The 24,539-nt window shown below is 35.8% G+C and overlaps 1 protein-coding gene across 1 annotated transcript in view; it reads left to right on the forward strand.

Annotated features, from left to right (window-relative positions):
* Window positions 1–24,539, forward strand: part of ANO3 (anoctamin 3) — a 437,993-nt gene that overhangs the window by 298,633 nt on the left and 114,821 nt on the right. The window contains 2 exon segments of the mRNA XM_035722983.1: window positions 5,831–5,989; window positions 21,571–21,671. Coding sequence (XP_035578876.1) covers window positions 5,831–5,989; window positions 21,571–21,671 — 260 coding nt within the window.

Genomic DNA, 24,539 nt, shown 5'->3' on the forward strand with positions numbered 1-24,539 from the left:
AATAATCTAAAATGAACTTTATTGATGTTTCCTCAATGCACCAAACTTATTTTTGCATCTTGTTATCATCAGAATTACATCTTGTATTCATTTTCTTTTTTTTTTTTACCATATCTGGGCCTTACAGGATACAATCTCACTTTGCCTTGTTTATTACTATATTCTCAGAGCTACAAGAGTTCCTAGCACATAGTAGATATGTAATAAATACTTTATACAAATAAATACGAATACATTGTTTATTAGAGCAAAAGGATCACACCACTAAATGGAAAGAAATAGAGCCCTCTGGCTTTATTTTAAGAACTGTCTTTGACTTCAAGACGTCTCTCTGCTCTTCAACATGTGCATTTAACTAGTATTGCTAGGAATGTGACAATAAGAGATACAAGGTAGCTGGTAAGTTATATGACATAATTTAGTCTTTAAAAAAACTTCTAAAAATACTTTATTAAAAATTCTTTTATTTTTTAGAGCAGTTTTAGGTTCACAGAAAAATGGGGCAGGACAAGATTTCCCATATACTCCCGCCCCCACACAGGCACAGCCTCTCCCATTATCGACATCCTCCACCAGAGTGGGACATTTATTACAGTTGCTGAACCTGCATTAACGCATCATAATCACCCAAAGTCCATAATTTACATTAGGCATCACACTTGGCATTGTGTATTCTCTGCATTAGAATAAGTGTATAATAACTTGTATCCATCATTATAGTATCATTTAGAGTAGTTTCACTGCTCTGAAAATCCTCTGTGCTCTGCCTCTTCATCCCTCCCTCTCTCCTATTCTCAGCAACAACTGAACTTTTTACTATCTCCAAAGTCTTGCCTTTTCCAGAATGTCATATAGTATTGTACAGTATGTACAGTATGCAGACTTCTCAAACTGGTTTATACAGTATTGTCAGTATGCAGACGTCTCAGACTGGCTTCTTTCACTTGGCAATGCAGTCACCTTTGAAGCTGAAAAAGAATTAATATGGTTTACAAACAAACCACAAAACTTTGGATGCTATGAAGATACCAAGCAACAGGAAGAATGGGCATCTTTAGTGCTATCCCTTCCCAAGTGTGTCTTTTCCCCTAAAAGTCTTCCTGGGAGAGTGAAGTAGATCTAGGTCGAGATTGGAGTAAGGTCTGGAATGTCTGGAATATGCTTGTTTATTTTGTTTCTGTGATATCTATATATATTTCTTTATATATATACTTTATATATATAATTTCTATATATAAATGATATATATATGCCATTTGGAAGCTACCATTTGGAGCAAACAGCTTTGTCCCACCTGTTACATATCCTGTGAGAAGATGAGGCTGCAGAATCCATCTGCACCTGCCTCTAGGCCAGGGTAAGGGTCAGTGAGAGAGAAGAGGCTCTGCCCTACTTCTCCAAAACCTCATTCCTTAATCTGGGAGCTGCACAGAACCATACAGCTTGCACACCCACTTGGTGTCAAGTAAAAGAAAGATGAAGGAAATTGCTATGAAAATCCCAGATGGGATAACTTGTTCTTTGGCTACCACAAGACCTTTCCATCTATTTTAAAGTCGGCCTCAGTTGAAACATCTGTGAAATGGGAAAAAAAGCACTTATCTCTCAGTTTTTGTGAGCATGAAATGTGTGAATATACTCAAAGTGTGTAGAAGAGTGCTTGGTTTTTGCTTAGCTTATGTTAGTATTATTATTTCTTTAGATATTACTTTGTTAGTTATTATTTTCTTAAATAGCAGTTTTCTTTACCAGATGTAATAGGAGCTAGAATACAATCTACCGTCTGATAAGAGTAACAGAGTTACAGATTTAGAGAATATTTGTATTTCTAAAGACGATGTGGACTAGAGGTGGGGTTGACTTTCCGTTAAGGAAGCAATAAGCCTGGCCGGGGTCTTCTCCGCTGTGAAAGCCACACCTAGATAGCACTGAAGTCTGATTTTTTGGGATTCCTAAGACTCATGATTAAAGATGATTTGCATAGGAAAATTTGCAAAGTAATTACATTTCTGATATATTTTTAGTTAAGCTAGGTGTGTTAAAATATATATTTATTAATACACTTTTTATCCCTGAGGACACTTAGAAAATTAAAACAATCTTCTCCTGTAAGTACCATTTTAAAATAAAAAATTTCTATGACAGAAAAAACAGAATTTTTGTTAACTCAGCATCACTTAGTAGATTTCTACTCATGTGCAGAATTTCTCCTGAACCACAGTGCATGGTGTATTTTCTGTTAGTTTATTTGAACAAGGATTGTTTTATTGTTATAAATATGTGACTTTCTTGACAAAACTGTTTCTCATTTGTCTGAAATGAAAAAAATATTGAAACCTTTTTTTCCCCCTCTATAACAGATAGGGTCAACAACAAGAGGTATTGTAAGGAATGGTTTTAACTATGAAATAAATTATAGTTACATACCAAGGCTGTTTGGATTTTTCTCTGATTAAGGAGCATAAAGCTAGTACTTCTGAATAAAACATGCCATCAGACTACCAACATCTAGACTGTCATTTCCCAATTTCCCATAAATGATTGCTAAAAAAGGATACAGAAACACAAAAACAAGCACTGCTGCTAAAAACTAATGAAAAAGATTTTCATTATTTGAAGCTTTGGTAGGAAAAAATTAAGAAACACAAGCATGAAACACAGACACTTGGTCTTAAGAACTGAAACCAGCCTAACGGCCACCCAAATTACAGTGGAGAGTTGGGCTAGCCTGGCCTGTCATTTGTCCTCAACGCTGGGCTCTAGGGGCCACACAGCCAAGGAAACTAAGCATCCGCCACCCTTCTCAACAACAGCAGTCTTCTGAGCAAGGCAGAGAGTCATGCCTGCTCCTTCCACCTTGCCCCACCTGTGCCTCTCTCTCTCTAAATCCAAACAGAAACAGAAATACCCAGGAAAAGGGCATGGCAATAATTGGTTGCGTTTTGAATAGCAAAATTTAGATAAAAGGACCATTGCCTGGGAATAGATATTGACAGCACTTGAAATCCATGCACCCTCTAGGCTTTCATGCCACATAGTATAGCAAAACAAGTCCATTTTTGTTTTTTTTTTGTGTGTGTGTGCTTTTGTGTTTGTTTGTTTGTATTTGCAAAACAAGTCCATTTTTAAGCATAGACCAGGACTTAGTAATCAAGAAGATTCCATCTGTACAGAGCCATCTTCCATGAAATCTTAAAAGACACCAAAAAATTGCATTAGATCCTGTACAAAACGGGCTCCATTCTGAGTAAAGATTGGCATACTGCTAAGGTTGAAAGCAAGTTTTTCCTGTGAATCAGCAATTTTTCTCCTAGGTACATACTGTTAGAAATGTATGCACGTGTGTACTGCAAGATATATACATAAATGTTTTTTATAGCTTTATTTTTAATAGTCAAGACTGGAAACAGCCCAGATAACCATTGTTAGTAGAAAGCATAAATAAGTTTTGTTGTATTTATACAATAATATAACAGTGAAAAAAATTGTACTGCAAATACCTGGAAATTAGGGGTGATTTCACACCCATAATATAACAGGAAAGAAGCCAGACACAAAAGTTTATTCAGTATATATTGGCATTAACACAAAGTTTGAAAACAGAACTAAAATATAATGTTTAAGGATATGTCCCTTGGTAATAAAACGGTTAATCAATATCTTGGTTAATGTTGCCATATATGTATTAAAATAAAATATAATACTCGTAATCTTAAAATTATACAGAACCTATACAATTTTTTTAAAATTTATTTATTTATTTTTTGGGGGGGCGGGGAGAGAAGGAGCACAGGGGGCAGAGACAGAAGGAGAGGAAGAGAGAGAAAATCTCAAGCAAACACCCTGCTGAGCGTGGAGCCCAATGCGGGGCTTGATCTCAAGACCCTGAGATCATGACCTGAGCTGGAATGAAGAGTCAGAGGCTTAACTGACTAAGCCACCCAGGCACCCCTATACAACATATTTTAAACATAATTCAGAAGAGATTTCCAAATTTTTCCATGCTTCTCTATTACCATTTTGATAACTATTTTTCACTTTGCCTGGTGAAACTCATCATTAATAATTTAGAATTCATAGAATAATTAGATAATAAATTAGAATTCTAGTTAATATAGTTTGATTGTGAACACATTTACTCAGAAACAAAATCTGTGAATAATGCTCAAGGTCACTTATTGTAAAAACCAAAAAATGTTTATTTTATTTGATAGTAAGGCAGTTGTTTCTCTGGGAGAGTTGAACATTTGTTTTTACTTAGACTTAGAACAATGGGTAACAGTAACTGACAGGGTTCCACTTTCAGTCCACTCTGCTTTTAAAATATGAAAAGCACATAAAATCAATTAAAAACTATCTTATTTTCTTATATTTTTCCTACCAACCAATCATTTACTTCTAGGTCTTCTCACTGAAGGACTTTTGCCTTCACCTGGGATTAAATATGTTATTAGGACCATAAGACTCAGATGACCCTTAATAATGGACTGGAGTGGGTGGTATACTTTAAGCAAAGGAAAACACAGAAGAAAATTTGTATATGATTTTGTTTTAGCCCAATCCCTGTTTAAATTAATATGGAGATGTCTGGAGGCCATGGGTCACAGGTATAAAACAAAGGGCACACCATGGCTATCGCAGTTCTGCTATAATTTTGTGATTATTTATCTTAACCTGTTATAATTTTATTTGTTTTAAATATTGGAGGGGAGAGGATGAGAAATGAAAACACAATTTCTTCTTGGCCTTATATCCTTGAGGTCAGCCTTACCTAGATACACAGGATTATGGATATTGCATTCCTTCCTTTCTTCCTCCCACAAATATTTATTGATGCCTACTATGTATCTGATTCTGGGTTAGATGTCTGGAATACTCAGAGACAAAACAATAAAAAAACCTTACCTTGGTACAGTTTTTGTTCTAGTAGGATAAAGCAGACAGTAAACAAAGGAATATTTTTTTTTAGTATTATATAACATGGTAGAAGTTAGTGAGTGCTAAGGAAAATAGACTGGAAAAGTGGGCTAGGAGTGGAGGGTCTCCAGGAGAGGAGTTACATGATGTCATTTATAATGTGGAGGATCACTCAGGTGTCTCAGCTGTCAGGCCAGGTAAATCTTGCAAGGCAGGAATTTGGTAGAAAATTGGCCAGTCTATAAAAAAAAAATAGCTTGGATAGATGGTCACAGTAAGGTGAAGTACCTTAAAGCAATCTTGATGAGCAAGATTAGTCTTGGTAAGTAAGCTGTTTTAGTTGGCTCACAGTTTTATATCCTGTGAACAAGTATTTCTTGGAGCAAGCAGCTCAGGAATTATTGTTTGATTTAGAGTTGCTGAACATAGGTTTAGAAAATATTATCTATTCTAAGTATTATTTAATATTGGAAGCAATGTTGGCTTCAGTACTTATGTTAAGCCTTCGTGCCTTTATTTTTGAAATGGAAGTTGTAAGTATTAAATAAGATCAAACATGTAAGGTACTTATGTCTGAGCTTGATGCTGAATAAATACTCAACATATGCTAGCTGATATTATTTTTATAGGACCTTATTGAATAAAACATACACATTTTGATGCCAGCATCAGAGCACCAGTTTCTGGTATCAGACTGCCTAATTTCAAATTCTGGAACATCACTTGCTAGCTTGTCTCCTATTATAGACCTCAAACTTTCTTTAATCATCTTTCCATATCTCATAACTGGAATATAAAACAAAACAATATTTTTTTGCTATTGGATTGCCAGTATCCAAACCAAAGTGACTTGAAACCAAAATGTATGTGCTTGTCTAACCTACATTATTAACGATCATTGCTTTATTTGCAGAATGACATGAATTACATAGCATCCAGTGGACTTCTATTCAAAGATGGCAAAAAACGGATTGATTACATCCTGGTTTACAGGAAGTCAAATATACAATATGACAGAAGAAACACATTTGAAAAGAACCTCAGAGCAGAAGGCCTGATGTTGGAAAAGGAGGTAGGTGCTTTAATAACACTAGTTATGTGATATAATGGGCTAGAAGGGACATAATCTCATGTTTTAGCATGGGAAGTGTATATAGCACACGTCTCTATAAAATGTATAGTTGTTTTCTCCCAAATGTAAAAGAAATACGTACATACAGTCCCACTTAAATGTGTATTCCTTTTTTACTTATATATTTCCGTAAATTTAAATATTTTTCAAAGGGCATAACTATTTTTACAATTTCACAAATTGAAGAAGAAATGATTATACCTATATAAAGTATAAAATCTACAAAAAGAAAAATGCTGAAAGAAAAGAGTGCCAAGTCGTTAATGTCTGAATTTCAATATTGGAACTATAAATGAGTTCCTTCTCAATCTTTTTTTTTCTAAAACTCTTATTTTTTTTCAGACCTTATTTTTTTAGGGCCATTTTAGGATCACAGCAAAACTGAGAGGAAGGTACAGAGATTTCCCATATAGCTCCTTCCCCCAAATATTATCCCCCATTATCAATATCTCTGTACCAGAGTGGTACCTTTGTTACAAATGATGAACCTACACGGACTCATTATTATCATCCAGAGTCCAGTACTGTTCACTCTTGATGTTGTACATGATATGGGTTTGGGCAAATGTACAATAACACAAATAACATGTATCTACCCTATAGTATCATGCAAGTATTTTCACTGCCCTAAAAATCCTATGTGTTCTGCCTGTGTATCTCTCTGCCACCCTCAACTCCTGGCAACCACTGATCTTCTTACTGTCTCCATAGTTTTACCTTTTCCAGAATGTCATATAGTGGAATCGTACAGTTTGTAGCCTTTTCAGGCTTGGCGTCTTTCGCTGAGTCATATGCACTTAAGCTTGCTCCATGTCTTTTCATGGATTTATAGATAACTTCATTTTAGTGCTGAATACTATTTCATTATCTAGATGTACCACAGTTTGTTTATTCACTTACCTACTGAAGGACATCGTTGTGGCTTCCAGGTTTTGATAGTTGTGAATAAAGCTGCTTTAAACGTCCTTGTGCAGGTTTTTGTGTGGGCATAAGTTTTCAACTTCTTTGGGTAAATACCAAGGAGTGAATTGCTGGATCATGTGGTAAGAGTATGTTCATTTTTGTAAGAAACCTTCAAACTGTCTTCCCAAATGGATATACCATTTTGAAATCCCACCAGCAATGAATGTGTTTCCGTTGCTCCAATTTCTCACCAGCACTTGCTGTTGCCAGTATTCTAGATATTGGCCATTCTAGTAGGTGGATAGAGGTAACTCATTTTTTAATTTGCATTTTCCTGACACATGATGTAGAGCATCTTTTCATGTGTTTATTTGCCATCTATATATCTTGTTTGGTGGGGTATCTGTTAAGGCCCTTGAGTTGTTTGTTTTCTTATTGTTGAGTTTTAAGAATTCTTTATATATTTTGGAATAACAGTTCTTTATCAGATGTGTCTTTTGCAAATATTTCCTTTCAGTCTGTTGCTTGTTTTCTCATTTCTTTTGACACTGTCTCTTACAGATCAGAAGTTTTTAATTTTAAGCAAGTCCAGATTATCAATTTCTTTTCATGGACTGTACTCTTGGTGTTATATTTTTAAAAGCACCCTCAAGTCATATAAATTGTCTCTTATTTTGTCTTTTGAGAGTTGTATAGTTTTGTGTTTTACATTTAGGTCTTGATCTATTTTTAGCTAATTATCATGAAGGGTGTAAGGTCTGTGTCTAGCTTTATTTAGTTAGTTAGTTTTTACATATGGATGTCCAGTTGTTCCAGCATCATGTGTTTAAAAAACTGTTTTTGCTCCATTGTTTGACCTTTGATCCTTTGCAAAAGATCAGTTGACTTTCATAAGTCAAGTTGATATTTACGTGGGTCTATTTCTAGGCTCACTATTCTGTTCCATTTATCTACCTGTCTATGTATTCACTAATACCTCTACTGCAGCTTTATAGTAAGTCTTGAAGTCAGGTAATGCCAATTCTCCAAATTTGTTCTTCTCCTTCAAAATTGTATTGGTTATTCTGTGCCTTTTTCTTATCCATAATCTTTGTCCAGTATCCACAAAATAACTTGTTGAAATATTGATTGGCATTGCACTAAATCTATAGATCAAGTTGAGAAGAACTGACATCTTGACAATATTGAGTCTTCCTATCCATGAACATGAAATCTTTCTCCATTTGGTTCTTCTTTGATCTCATTAAGTAGAATTTTGTAGTTGTCTTCATATAGAATAGATCTTGTACATGTTTTCTTAGACTTATACCTAAGTAATTAGATCTTTGTGGTGCTAATGTAAATTGTACTGTGTTCTTAATTTCAAATTCCACTGTTCATTGCTGAAAGAAAGCAATTAACTTTTGTATATTAATCTTTTATCTTAAAAAATCCTGTTGTAATTGTTTATTAGTTACAGGATTTGTTTTTGTTGTTATTGTAGATTTGTTTGAAATTTTTACATTCTATGTCATCTATGTCATCTGAGAACACAAGAGTTTTCTTTATTCCTCCCCAATCTGTGTACCATTTTTGTTCTTTTTATACCACACTGTATTTGCCAGTGCTTCCAGTATAATGTTGAAAAGGAGCGGTTCCTGATCTTAGTAGGAAAGCTTCTCGTTTCTTACCATTAAGTATGTTAGCTGTAGGTGTTTTGTAACTATTCTGTATCAAGTTGAGGAAGTTCAACTCTATTGCTAGTTTACTTAGAGTTTTTAATCATGAATGGGTGTTGAATTTTGTCAAATGCTTTTTATGCATCTATTAATATGACCACATGATTTTTCCTTTTCAACCTGTTGATATGATGGATCACATCAGTTGATTTTCCCAAATGTTGAAACAGCCTTGCATACTTAACACAGATCCCAACTGGTTGTGGTATATAATTCTTTTTACACATTGTTAAATTCTATTCCCTGATATTTTGTTAAAAATTTTTGCATGTTTGTTCATGACAGATATTGGTCTGTAGTTTTGTTTTTGTTTTTTTTCTTGGAGTGCCTTTGTATGATTTTGGTAATACATAGTGCTAGCCTCATAGAAGAGTTAAGAAGTTTCCCCTCCACTTCTATACTCTGAAAGACATTATAGAAAAGTGGCACAATTTCTTTCTTAAATGTTTGGTAGAAACCATCAGTGTACCTATCTGGGAGTGGTGCTTTTTATTCGGAAAGTTATTAATTAATGATTCAGTTTCTTTAATAGATATAGACCTATTCAGATTGTGTACTTTTTGTATGTGAGTTTTGGCAGATTGTGTCTTTAAAGAAACTGGCCTATTTCATCTAAGTTATCATATGTTAGCATAGAATTAACCATAGTATTCCTTTATTAACCTTTTAATTTCCATGGGATCTATAGGCAAGTCCTCTCTTTCATTTCAGATACTGGTAATTTGCATCTTCTCTCTGTTTTTCTTAGTAGGCTGTCTAGAGGCTTATTGATTTATTGATCTATTCAGAGAACAAAAAGTTTCATCAATTTTTCTGTTGTCTTTTTCTATTTTCAATTTTACTGGTTTATGCACTAAATCTTTTTTTATTGAAGTATTGTTGACATAATGTTATAGTATGTTCTACTACTTGTTCTTCTACTTATTTTGAATTTAATTTGTTCTTTTTTTTCTAGTTTCTTAAGGTAGAAACTGAGATTATTGACTTTAAATCTTTCTTCTTTTTTTAATACATGCAGTCAATGCTATAAATTTACCCCTAAGCACAGCTTTCACTGTATTTAAAGTTTAAATAGTTTAAATTTTGATAAGTTGTGTCTTCGTTTTCACATAGTACAAAAATATTTTTTTCTCTGGGGATTTCATCTTTGCCCTATGTGTCATTTGGAAGTGTGTTATTAATCTACATATATTTTGAGATTTTCCAGTTGTCTTTCTGTAATTGATTTCTAGTTTAATTGCACCGCAGTCTGAGAGCAGACATTGTAATATGATTTCTTTTCCTTTAAATTTGTTAAGATGTGTTTTATGGCCCAGAATATAATCTATCTTCTTGAATCATCCATGTGAATTTTAGAAAAATTTGTATTCTGCTGTAAATGAAGTAATTTATAGATGTCAATTGTATCTACTTGATCAATGGTGTTGTTGAGTTCAACTATTTCCTTACCAGTTTTCTGCCTGTTGGGTCTATTTCTGATAGAGGAGTGTTGAAGTCTCCATCTGTGATAGTGGATTCATTTGTTTCTTCTTGCAGTTCTATCAGTTTTTGTCTCACACAGTTCGACATTCTTATTAGGTGCATACACATTAAAGATTATTATGTCTTCTTGGAGAATTGGTTCCTTTATCTTATGTGGTGCCCTTCTTTATCCCTGACAACTTTTTCCTTGAATGCTTTTTTAAAAGTGCTCTTTAAAGAATGTTATTTTTTCTAGTGAAACAGTAAAACTATCAACGCTCATTAGAAAAATAGGAGATAAATAGAAAGGAGATAAAAGTATATCTTTTCATACACCTTTTATCAAAACAGAAACAAAAACCTCTTGCTATTTTAGTTAAACCTCTAAGGTCTTAAAAAACACACATTAGGCCGCCAGCATTGCCGCCATGGACCTAGACCTGTGAATATCTCTGAGGAAATTACTATTCTGCAGGGGGGCTTTTTGCTCGTGGAACAGCTGTTCCACCCCAAAGCACTGACGGAATTGAAAAAGTCTGACTGGGAACGTGTTGGGCAGCCCATTGTGGAGGCCCTAAGGGAGCTCTCCTCTGCCACAGCATGCTCCCAGCCCTTTGCCTGGAAGAAGAAAGCTCTGATCATCCTCTGGGCCAAGGCTCTTCAGCCCTACCCCGTCACCCCTTCAGATGCTGACACTTGGTGGCAGGAAGATGTGTTTTTCTCAGTAGGCAGCATGATCCCTACCATCAATCACACGGTCTTTTTTGAGCTGCTCAAGTCGCTGGAAGCTTCTGGACTCTTTATCCAGCTCTTGATGGCCCTGCCAACCACTATCTGCCCTGCAGAACTAGAGAGCATTTTGGAGCACATGTCTGTTGACACGTCTTCAAAGGATGTGGTCTTTTTCCTCAGTGTCTGGTGGGAAATGATGAAGCACAAAGGCAATCAGCAGGACCCCCTGCTCTCCCAGTTTAGAACAATGGCCCATAAGTATTTGTCCTCTTCAGATGAGTTCTCCCACCCTCCAAAGAGGTTTAATTCAGACCCAGATGTGTGTCCCACTATGCCCCTGTTGGCCATGCTGCTCACTGGGCTGAAGCAAATCCAAAATAGAATCCCATGCCCAGGAATGAAATGCTGTGCATTAGCCAACTTAGCAGACATGCTGATGGTGTTTGCCCTGATAGAGGACGACCCCCAGGAAGTGTCTGTAACCATGTATCTGGACAAACTGGCCACAGTGATCTCTGTGTGCAATTCGAACACCCAGAACCCATATCACCAACAAGCACTGGCAGAGAAGGTAAAGGAGGCCAAACGGGACATCAGCCTGACCTCCCTGGCCAAGCTTCCAAGCGAGACGATTTTCACTGGGTTTGAGTTCATGTGCAGCCTGCTGTGGGAGTGGACACCTGGATCAAGTCCCTGTCTTGGCTTCACTGGAAGCTGGAGCAGCTTGACTGGACGGTGCACCTGAGAATGAAGAACCTCTTTGAGGGCCACTTCAAGTGTGAGGTGCCAGCCATGCTTTTTGAGATCTGTAAGCTTTCTGAGGACAAAGTGGACCTCCCAAGCCAACCCTGGGTATGGTCCAGGCACAGTGCTTCTTGCCTGGATGGAGTGCTGCTACATCTCCAGCAACATCTCTGAGCAGATGCTGTCCCTCTTGGTGGTAGTTGTGGGCAACCCCGAGGAGGTCAGATTGTTCAGCAAGGGCTTTCTGGTGGCCCTGGTACAAGTCATACCTTGGTGCAGCCCCCAAGAGTGGCAGTACCTTTACCAGTTGACCAAGAGACTGTTGGAGAAACAACTTTCTGCATGTCCCGTATAGCCTGGAATATATTCAGTTTGTTCCTCTGCTCAACCTGAAGCCCTTTGCCCAAGAGCTCCAGCTCTCCATAATCTTCCCGAGAGCTTTCCAGTTTCTCTGCAGCCAGAGTTGTAATTGGCTTTCTATGGAAGGCTGGAGCCATGTAGTCAAACTTCTCTGTAACAGTCTGACCAATCTTCTGGACTCCATTAGGTTGAGACAGTCAGTTGGCCCTTGGGCTCAAGGACAGGACCTGACCCAGGACACCCTGTTTTTTTATACCCAGGTATTCTGTCATGTTCTGCACATTATGGCCATGCTCCACCAAGAGGTGTGTGAACCGCTCTATGTTTTGGCCTTGGAAATCCTCACCTGCTACAAAACCCTGAGCAAGGCCAACCCTTCTGGTAGTTCCTTGCTCCAGAGGGTAAATGAGCAGCACTTCTTGAAGTCCATCGCTGAGAACATTAGCCCTGAGGAACAGCGCCAAACCCTGCTGCAGAAGATCAGTAACTTCTGATCTTTGTACTTCAGAGAATGCTGGGCCCCGACTTAGTGGGGTCTATAGGGGCTTGAGCTGAGAAACACGAGCTTTTCGGTTATGTGAATTTGTACACAAGCTAAAAAAGTATATGGCAATAACTGTAAAGAAAATAGTTTCTTAGGTGTTTGTAACATACAAATTATAAAATTCTTGTTTGAGTTTCAAAAAAAACCCACACACATTAAATATGTATTTTTCACATTACAGAAAGTAAAAAATCTAATGTGAAAAATTTAAAGTATAAAAATGAACAAAATAAGAAGTCAAAATTTACATCTGCTGTCTCCCAAATCATGTCCTTTTGTTTATTAATATCCCTGTTAATACCTTGATTTTATTCTGCTAGATGTCCCTCAAGATATTTTCTATGTATATATAAATATGTACACATTTTTTAGAAAAAAGTCATTTTATATATACTATTCTACTACTCAAATCTGTCATTTAATAATACATTATGAATATCTTAAATTGTCATTATATTTTGATCCAACTCATCTTTTTTACGAGGTGTATAGTATTACAACTTGGGGATTTAATCAGCCATTCCCTTATTCAGAGAAGAATTTTAAATTAAGTATTTGAGGGGTCCCTAAATTACTATGCGTGTGATTCAACTACTTTTCTAAAAAATGAGACAGACAAGGTAAAAAAATGTTGATGATTTCTTTGATTAAATATCTAGATAATTTGCTAGTAAATGCTATCAGTGGAATAAAGTGCTCACGGGTACTTACATATGGTATTGGAGCTCCACCCCCCTTTTTTTCCACAGGAGAGCTCCTGTGATTAGTCTTCTAAGAAACACACATTAGGAAATACTGAATTATAATGAGGTGGCCCTAGAAAACTGATGTATTATATTTATTAACACTTTTTAAATATATATAAAATAACAGTACAGTGCCTTGATTCTTTATAAGGTAAGGATTTAGTTACATACTGTGTCTAGTGTTATAGAATTGGGCAAGTTGAATTTTGGTCTCAGTTTCTATTGACTCCTTTAATTGTGTTTCTCTTTTTATGTCTCTTCTGGGAATTTTAACCCAGAATACCCAGATCACTGAACTAATTCAACCAATAAGTACTTATTACCAAAGTCTTACGAACTCAGTCTTGTGATAAGATTATATTTCCCCATGATTTCTCCTCCATACAATTAATCATTTCCTCATCTGTTCCCAGAGCAATTTATACATACATCCTATTATAATATTGGTAGTTATTTTGCTTACATATCTCCAATGATTTATTAATTCAGCAAATAATCTTAACAGGTAGTACTCAAGCTATTGGGGATCCAATGAGTAAAGCAGACCTCATCCCTGCCTTCACTGAATTTATACTACATAGGAGTCAGTCTTTCATAATTTCAAAAACTGTGATAAGTGACCTAAAAGAAAAATAAATGATGCTAGAATGATTTATATTAAGGGCAGTGATCTAGTCTGGAGGGTGAGGGAAGACTAGAGGAAGGGAAGAAGTGAAATTAAAGAAATAAACTTTGAATTAAAGTTTGAAAATGGATAGTACCTAAAATAAGTCAAGTAAAAGGGCTAGATGTGGTTTTCAGTACTGACTGCACATTCTAATCACCCGGGGATCTCTTAATCTATTAATGCCAAACCCCATCATAATAGGAATCAACTGAATATCATGATGGTAGTGGGAGGAAGGACACTGGCATTTTTTAGTACCAGAATAAAAAGGTACTAGATGAGTATGGAAAGAATCGTGAGGGCTAAATAATTATGCCTAGAAGTATAAGATTTTTGATGATTTTCTTAAGAAAAATGGGATGATTTTAAGCAGGGCAAGATCATGACCATATTTGTTTTCTAAGAAGATACCTTGGAATCCTGAAAAGAGGATAAATTTAAAGAGCAGGGCTGGATGCACAGATATCATGGATGGCATTAGAGAGGGAGAGAAAGATATAGATTTGATAAATATTTAAGTTAAATTGTAGATACTTGGTGATTTGGTTATGATAGGAAAAGAAAAGAAGATCTCAAGGATAATTTAGGATTGTGGCTTGAGCAATTTCTTTATCCATTCAAGGAGCATTAATGAAGTACCTATTATATGCTACATACTGGGGATAAATGGGAATTAAGATAAAAATGGGCAGTGTTCTCATGGGAGGAAAGAAGCCATAAATAGACAAGAAAAAATGCATAATGAGGAATGCCATGCAGTTATTAAAACAGAATAATGTATTAAAGTTTTTTTAAAGCTTTATTTTAGAGAGAGAGAGCTAGCACGTGTTCACACGTGTGGGGTGAGGGGCAGAGGGAGCGGAAGGGAGAGAATCTCAAGCAGACTCCCCGCTGAGCATGCAGTCTAACAAGGGGCTTGATCTTATACCCAGGGAGATCATGATCTGAGCCAAAATCAAGAGTCAGATGCTTAACCAACTGAGCCACCCAGGTGCCCCTAAAACAGAATAACTTATATGGGGAATGTGGCTAGGTAGTTATGTTAACATGTGTGATCTGAAAGAAAGTGATGTAAAGGAAAAGGAGTCCATCGTGGGAAGATAAAGGGGCAGAATACTATTGGCAGAAGGAGGAGCCAGTAGAAAACTACTTTTGACAAGAAGAGAGCTAATTTAGGGAGAAAGTGGGATGAGATTATGGGAATAAAGATCATAAGCTAGTAATTGAGGGACCTTTGAGAAATACAAGTAGAAAATGTTTGAAATTTGTGTTAGAGCCCAATGAGGAGTGTGAACTGAGGGTAAGTGCTTTAGTCTTTAGAATATAGATGGTAATATAAGCCATGTATTAGGATGAAACCACTAGAGGAAAGAGAAGAAAATGAATCTAAGAGTGAGCCTGTAAAAGGTAGGAGAAGAGAGTAGACATTTGAAGGATCTGGAGGTAGGTGGAAGAGGCAGAGGAAGAGTCTCAGGGAAAAGTGGTTAGCAGGGTAAAATACTGCTAAGCAGACCAGTAAGATAAGAAGGAGACCCGTTCCATTGGAGGTTGTAGAAGTCTTTGGTGAAAGTAATGAGAATCATCTCTCTGAAGAGATGGATGTGCAAGCAAGATGGACATGGGTTGAAGAGTGACGAGGGAGTGGAAAAGCAAAAGCGACAGCAAATGTCATCAGCACCCTGTGCATGGGAGGATGAAGAGCAATAGCCAGAGAGGGGAAAGAGCTCTCATGAGGTTTCACTTCTCTCTTTCTTTCTTTTTTCTTATATGAGATGCTTAAATGATGATGGGGAAGATCCAGGAAAGAAGGGTAGAGGGAGGAAGGGAAGCAGAAGGGGAAGGAAAAGAAAGGGTTTGTGACATGAGGACAGAGAAAAGGAAATCGTGAACACGTCAGCAAATATCTGACTTGTTAGCTGAAAAGTAGGAATATCCCTTAGGGAACAAGTCCCCAGTTTTTAAATTTACATTCACCAGAACTAAGCCCTGAGTCTGGCAGAGAGCAGGTTTCAAATCCTCATTATATCACATGTTCATATGGACAATTTCTAGATGATCACATCATCAGTAAATAGTGATTCATATTGGAAGGCCATATGAATGAATAGGTAGATGATCTGTAACTGTGTTTGTGTTCCAAGTACATTTCCAGATCATATGAGCAATTTGTCTTCTTCTTAGACTTACTCTCGTGAGCTATCACATTCTGTTTTCTTTCAGCTCTCTGCCACCAGCTCACAGAGAGTGACTTTGTAAAAACTCAATTTTTAAATTTCCTCTTCTCTCAAGAGAGAATGTTCTACTTCTTGGGAATTTTGGATGGAATAATTAATGATGTGAAGTGTGAAGGCGGTGGGTGTTTTGTTCCCTCCAAAAAGCCTGCCTTCATCAGAGCTAACAGAATAGCGCCAAATTGGGAGCTTTTGATTCCAAGGGAGAAAGTAATCTTTTTCCCTGGCAACACCATCCCTTCACCAACCCCTACTCAGTAGCTGCGAGAAAATGAAACTACTTTTGTTTTGTTTTAAGTAGAGGTGTAACAAAAGAGAAATTAAGTTGAGGAAGTTATAAAAGAAGACAGTTCATGCTGCTTGAAAAAGATCTATATATATTTAAAGTTAAGACATACAGAATTAGAAATGTTCTAGCTGTATGTGCACTTAGCTTGACATTTCACTCCTTGATGGTAGAATTAATGTAGAAACATCTTTCTAAAGCATCTCTTTTATTTAAGTGCATTAGATATTTTCACATCTTAAAGGTTGACAGGATTGAATTAATAATCAGTACTATGCCAGCTATTCATGGTGATAATTTGAATTTTCACATAGCACCTCTTCCAGAATAATTCTCGTTTATTTGCATTCTTGTTTCCATCATCTCTTGGTGAGGTACAAGTTACATAGAACATGTACTTAAAATAAGTTAACTCACTCATTCATCCATTCAACAAATGTTTAGTGAATGACTACTGTGTGCCCAGCATAGAACTCGGTGCTTGGTATACAAAAATAAATAAAAGCCATAGCTCTTTTATTCTTTCATGGCACTTACCTAAATAAATAGTTTCACTTATTAGAAGATAACAAATACTACAGGGAAAAGAATAGACATGGTGAGAAAGATGGGGCAAGGACAGGCAAGTCGTAGCAAGTGACCAAAGGATAAGAAGTAGAATGAGTGAGGGGTAAAGTAGTAGGAAGATATTGAGCTTGAGATTGTGTAGGTCACTGAAAAACACTTTGGCTTTCACTTTGAATGCAATAGGGTTCTGAGAAGTCATATGATCTGAGTTCTATTTTAAAGAATCACTCTGGCCATTATGCTCTGAATAGATTACTGGGGGCAAGAATGTGAGCAAAGGCTTTGTTGGACAGCATGGTAGGAATCTAGGCCAGAGATGATGGTGGGAGCTGTGGGGAAGTGAGGAGTGATCAACTCTTGTTGTACATACTGTAAGATAAAGCAAATCTGGACCCATCTGGTAGTTTGAAACCCAAGCTCTCCAGCTGTGGAAGTTAAACCTTCCAAGACCTCTCCCAAAACATGTTTCACTCACACCCTCTTCATGTTACAACTGTACTCTGGCAACCAACATGCCTAAGCCTCAGGAACCATGATGCTCTGAGGGAAAATGATATCTCTATTTACACTGGAATAAGGTCCGGCTCCTGAGAGACTGTTTTTTGTCCCAGGAGCTGTCTGTTCCACAATAGAGATCCCTGCTTTCAAACTCACATGGAACCATTGGAGGGGATGCAATGTTCAAACTTCAGTGCATTTCTCAAAGGCTTGTTTTTCAGTCTTAAATCATTCTACATGTAGAATGTGTCAATGTGGAATAGACTGGTTTTTGTCTGTGTCTGGACTCATTCATTTTCATAGAGGCCTCTCTTCCAGATTCTGGGGAAAACAAATACTAGATACATTTTCTGTAATCCTGAGGGTATCATTTTCTCTCTCTTTATAACTGCTGAAAAAGAGCCCACCTCTCCCTAGGAGCAAGCAATAACATACAGGTATAGGACAATTTAAATACATGTAAAGGAAGAGACACCTTCCAAAGAGACTACAGTCTGTAGAAATACAGTTTTATTACAATTTATATCCAGTTTATATTACCGGAAAAATATTTAATTCTTCAGTCACTTCATTCAAGTCACTCTAGAGTTTTCCCCAAATATAGGTTGTTACTGGTTTTATACTTGTATAACTCAAAAGTCCTATTATTGAAGGCTTATACAACCAAGGGTTAAAGATGAACCTGGTAGCTAATTACTGAGAAAAAAGACAAAGAGAGTGAGAGAGAAGGATTCTAGTGAAGTTCTGAAATTAGCCATTATTTAGGTTTGGGTTTGATTGAAGAAGCATGCTCTTGACAGAGAATGAACAATTCTGGATATCCTGTTATACTTGAGTAGTTTATATGTCCAGTCTCTCATAACACTCCTAACAGCTCTGTGAGTTAAGATCATTGTCTCCATTTCTCAGGAGAGAGAGCAGGATCGGAGAGGTTAGGTAATTTCCCCAGGTTCACAAAACTAAGTACCTGGTAAAGATGGAATTTTTACTTAAATCTCTGTGATTCCACAATTTATGTTCTGTCTACCATACCATGTGATTTCTTCTAAGCAGGCAGTTAGGATTGAAGAAATTTAACTTGCGCTTGGTAAGCAAAAAGGCAAGTTAGTGTAACACCAGCAGCCAACACCATAATTTCAAAAGAAGGATCTTTGTTATCAATTTGAATATAAGAACTTTTGTATGGCTAAAGCAGGAAAAACTATAATAAAACATGAAATTCTTCTTTCACTTGCCTCGGTGAAGGAGTCATTTAAATGCCTATGCTTTTTATGCTTTAGAAAGATTTTCTTGATTCTATCACTCCTACACAGAAACCTTTCTTTTCTTTTTTTTTTTTTTATTAAATTCAATTTAGTTAACATATAGTGTAGTACTAGTTTCAGGGGTAGAATTTAGTAATTCATCAGTTGCATGTAACACCCAGTGCTCATTACATCAAGTGCCCTCCTTAATGCCCATCATACAATTACTCCATCTCCCCACCCACCTCCCCTCCAGCAACCCTCCGTTTGTTCCCTATAGTTAAGAGTCTCTTTTGGTTTGCCTCCCTTTCTATTTTTATCTTATTATATTTTTCCTTCCCTTCCCCGATGTTCATCTGTTTTGTTTCTTCAATTCCACATGTGAGTGAAATCATATGGTATTTGTCTTTCTCTGACTGATTTATTTCACTTAGCATAATACCCTTCAGTTCCATCCATGTCATTGCAAATGGCAAGATTTCATTCTTTCTGATGGCTGGGTAGTATTCCATTGTATATATATATATATATATATATATATATATATATATATACACCACATCTTCTTTATCCATTCGTCTTTCGAAGGACATCTGGTCTCTTTCCATAGTTTGGCTATTGTGGACATTGCTGCTATAAACATTGGGGTGCACGTGCCCCTTCAAATCACTATTTTTGTATCCTTTGGATAAATACCTAGTGGCTGCACAGAAACCTACAACCAAGTCTGTAATAGTTGCTAAAAAGAAGCCAGAGATAACATTATAATTGTTCTCCTTTTCCTTTAGAGCTAGGTAAAAAACAAATAGTTGTTTAAATGAATTAATTTCATTTTTAAAAATTCTACACATTATTTTCTCAATCATAGCTAATGTGTATGACCTTGGTCTAAATTCAAAGGCCTGTTGATATTTAACACATACAATGTCTTCTTCTGTCATTGTCAATTTTATTCCCACATTCTTTACCTGTAATTTAAAACAAACATATTTGAAGTAGGAAAGCTCTCTGGAAATTATACTTTTGTGAAAACATCTTTTGCTATTTTTCCCATGATGATTTGCAAAATAGAGGTACCTCAATAAACTGTCAGGAAGAAAATAACCCATGGTCCAAAATTTTGAAAATTTAGTTTACTTTTCTCACCTTCTTGGATATTTTTAGCAAGTATACACATATTAAAGTGTCTCATAAGTCCTCTAGTGAGAAACTCAAAATTTTTTGACCATGGAATATCTTGCCTCTTTTTTCATAGTACTCCGTGGAATAAACTTTAGCAAATGCTGGTCTATGGAAGTGCCTGTCCTATGGCAATGATACCCTCTATATCTGAGTATCAGCCAGATGATTGCCCCATGGTTTTCTAACAATACTGTTCTAAAATATTGGCGATACAAATTTGAAATATTGCTCTGGCAAATTTATGAAATGAGCCACACCTAAAATACAGGGCTTTATGAATGGATGGATATAAAACTGTACAATTTAATTATAAAATGCATGTGATTTTAAATTAAAATGATAAATTTCTTCCATACTTTTGAGTTTTTTTTTTTAAGATTTTACTTATTTATTTGACAGAGAGAGACACAGTAAGAGAGGGAACACAAGCAGAGGGAGCGGGAGAGGGAGAAGCAGGCTTCCCGCTGAGCAGGGAGCCCAATAGGGGGCTCGATCCCACGACCCTGGGATCATGACCAGAGCTGAAGGCAGACGCTTAATGCCTGAGCCACCCAGGCGCCCCCTTTTGAGCTTTTAAGATGGTTATGTTTCTTGAGAAGTTCCATCTAGCTGAAATTTAAATGAACAATGCCAACCAAATGCAGTCCAGCTGTGTCTAACCTGGCAAGTCTGCCTAAGTGGTAGCAAACCACAGTTGTTCCTTTATGTATGTTCAGCATCTCTAATCACTTGAAGGATAAGCTCTGTGGAATTCACTGCTAGAATAGTCATGAACAACCTCCTTGCTGTGTGGGCCTCAAATAGTACAGGAACTTGAGGAAATAATTGTCTAGGCTTTGGAAAAAATAGAATATGACCATGATTGGTATGTAATGCCAAACTAGTCAATTACTTAGTTACCTATTTTAGACTAGTGGGCCACATCTAAGAATTCTAATAATTATCTGGTTCAAAAATTCAGCTGATTCTCTGTTAGTAATATGAACAAAATATTCAGAACAATGGAATCCAATTCTGGGAATTCTTAAGAACTAGAATTTTGTTAAAGGCCCCTTAAATAATTTTGATGCACACTTAACTCTGCTTAAAAACCTTTTGTGTGGATCAAAGACACTTAAATTCTTCTGGACTAAAAGGTTTAAGTAAGTGTGCAAATTTGACAGCTCTGTAAGGTCAAGGACCTGTATGATTTTTACTCCGTTTTTTCCCAGGATTTTCATAGGACCTAGCAGGTAGTAATTACTCAATAAAATATGCTAGAAGAATAAGTGAACGAATCAATGAATGACTAGTGGCAACTGTCAGTGTTTTCTGTTCCCTCTGAGCAGGATCATGATAAAGTCTCCAACAAGAATAACTTCAGATTCCTAACTGGTTCATGATTTTTCTGGTTGGGTATTCTGGATCTTGATAACAATCAATATAAGAAAAATTATTCTTATATTCAATGGCATTGTTACATTTTTATGAAGGTATTTCTGTATTAAGAATTTTTATTCATATAAATCCCCCTTAAATCAGTGACAATGATTTATGTGGAGACAAGGTAACAGAGTTTTTTCTTTTCATATCAAATTGTGACACAATATCATCAGCTCTGATTCTAAATAATGGTGACTGCCTTTCTGTCCTTCGCAGCCAGCTGTCGCAAACCCTGATATCATGTTTATTAAAATTCATATTCCATGGGACACACTGTGCAAGTATGCGGAAAGGCTAAATATCAGGATGCCCTTCAGGTACTTTCAAATTTTACTTCATTCTATCTCAATGTATATTAAGATGAGTGTTTTTTGCAAAACTTTAGAGCAACAAATGTAACTCTACAGAGCTTTTTCTTCCAAATGTTAGAATATCTTGGACACTTTTTTTCCCTTCTAATATGTTTGTCAAATGTGATAAAACTTATGGTCCCTTGGATGTTTTATAACATTTCTAGGTGGACTGGCCTAGAGGGAGGGAAAAATGGTTGTTTTCAGAATTTAACTTATAGTTTCCAAGATCAGTCTCAGTTCTTATTTCATATGGGTAGGTAAAAACTCTTACTGTTTTTGTGGAAGGCAGGTAGTGTGTGTAGCATCCATTTGTAAACAAATAGAGTGTTTCTCTTGGTATAGCAGTTAGCAAGAATCATTACTTGCAGTTCAACTGCATAATCTTACTTCTGTCCTGAGTCCCAGAGGATACTTGGGAACGGGAGGCCTGCTCCATTCAAAGATTTTTCCATTCTTCCTCCAGGCAAACGAAGTTTGAATAGACCTGAGCTTCCCTATATTACGTATCTTGTGTTATATGCAGAATGTATCACCTCCTCCATGTGAAATTCAATAATGTTCCCACTATGTGCAAAAATATTATGCTTCTTTAGAACTCAATGTGCTTCATCAGCAGATAAGAGGGTTTAAAAAGAGTAACAAGATACCAAGTAAAAGAGCCTCTAGATAATGAATATGAGTGAACAGTAAGAGTACAATTCAAAAATACAGAGAAACATCTCAGACCTGGTAGCATGAAGGTGGCCAATTCTAGTAAGAGTGCTGAAAAGTCTTATGGTTCCATGGCTTTCAAAATAAAATATGAGATAATGGTCCCATCTTTTTAGTCATTTGAAACACCTCAGGCTTTGAAAGATGCAAACACAGCCATTGTCCACAAAACAGAAATTGATAAAACATTGGCAACTACTGAGGAATCTTACTGACAATATTAGGATTGGGTACCTAATTGGTTCATATTCAAACTTAGCTAAGAGTTTAAAAATTCTCTTTAAAAATTATATTTAAGAGATAAGCAAATAATACCTCAAAAAGCTTGGCAAAGAATAATAATAATAACAAATTGTAAAGCAAAAGAGGATAAGGGAAAGAAAAGTCTAATTTCTACAGCACCTTATACAAATGATAGTTACCTAAGAGAAACTGAAGTCTGTACGTTTCTATAAAAGTTGGTTCCTGAAAGAAGCCAATAACGGCCTATGAGATGTTATTTGTGTTATGATCAGCTAGTGTGAGGTCTGCAAAGGACTGCTTTCAGTTCAAGTCATTGTACTGAACTAATCTGGAGAGACAGCTTGGTAAACATATACTTCTACTACGCTACATTTCTCAACTTCTGAGGAATTCTTCTCTTTTGACACTATGTCACTTTCTAAAAAGTCTTGAAATACTTGCCTGGGACTTATTACAATTTGATAATGGGAGAATATTTGCCATTTGCTCTATCTGATTTCTTCTTGTTTGGTTTGTACATATTCATGCTACATAAAATCATGCAGAATTAAAACAATGTGATATATTTTAACCTATGAAATTAGTAAAGAACTTTACAAATAGTTACATTCAAACATTGCACAGATATGGTAAATAATCAGATGTTTATTTATGGTTCAAGTTAAACTTCATAAAATATTCTGAAACTCAACTTGAAAATATTTTTTGTGATCCTTAAAACTTTTTATACTCTCCATTTTTTACCTTAAGAAGATAAGAGAAAAATGTGTAAAAACATTCCCTGAAGTATTATTTACAATCATGGAAAATGGAAATATCTTCTATATTCGACGATAGAGGAGTAAATTAGAATACACTCTTGCAATGGAATATAATTCCATTTACAAAATGAATGGGTATAGGATTTCTTAACAATTGTAGTAAATAATAAAATTTAAATTTTATATACATTATAGTATTTAAATTTTATATACATTATGATTATAATTACTCACACAATGTAATTCCAAAAATATAAAACTCATAGAAATGAAATAGAAAGAAAATATAAGAAATATATTTATTATATATTAATTATATGTTAACACATATATAAATGTAATATATATGAATATATATCATATTAGTAATTGACATATTAGTTAATATATTATAATTAATATATTTACCATTATATATTAATTATTGTATATTACTGTAATAAAATACACTATGCTAAAAATGACTCCTGATAGGTGAGATTGTGGGCACCTGTTATTTTGTTTATATTGCAAAATTATCTACTTTTAACAAATTCAAATTTGACTACATGATGTAAACATAGAATGAAAAGTATGACCCTCAAGATGATGACCTGGTTTCTGATATCAGTAAGAGATTGCTAAAATATTTCTAAATTAATCTTAACTAAATCAGGTGCCCTTATCTACCCCTTGTCCTGTGATTTCAACATCGTGTCTAAAAAGAGTTGTAATTGAATTCATGCACAAAGTAATTTCCTTGTAGATCTAAAACGAGAAAACTAAAACCCTTAGAGTCTATCACAGTGTCCCATTTCTGTCGGTTTCAGCATTCAGGTTGAGTTCAGACTGAGTGAACATTGTGTCAAAACATCTCATCAGAAAGGCTGCATATGTCCCCCTAACCTCCTCTGGACTTTATACAAAACAGATGTTGGCCAGGAGTCCAGAAGATTTTGTTCCTTTTGTGCTGCACAAGGAGGGATTTGACACAATTTGACCTAGATCCCAGCAAAGACTCTCGTTCTTAAGGCTCCAGTTATACTTGCACACAGAGAAAGAATAAGTTATGAATACAATGTCACTTAACATGTTTGCTTTACTCCAAGTATTGGACATTCAAAATTCAAAGATTTTT

The sequence above is a fragment of the Zalophus californianus genome, chromosome 11, assembly GCF_009762305.2.
Source record: "Zalophus californianus isolate mZalCal1 chromosome 11, mZalCal1.pri.v2, whole genome shotgun sequence".
Classification (NCBI taxonomy): domain Eukaryota; kingdom Metazoa; phylum Chordata; class Mammalia; order Carnivora; family Otariidae; genus Zalophus; species Zalophus californianus.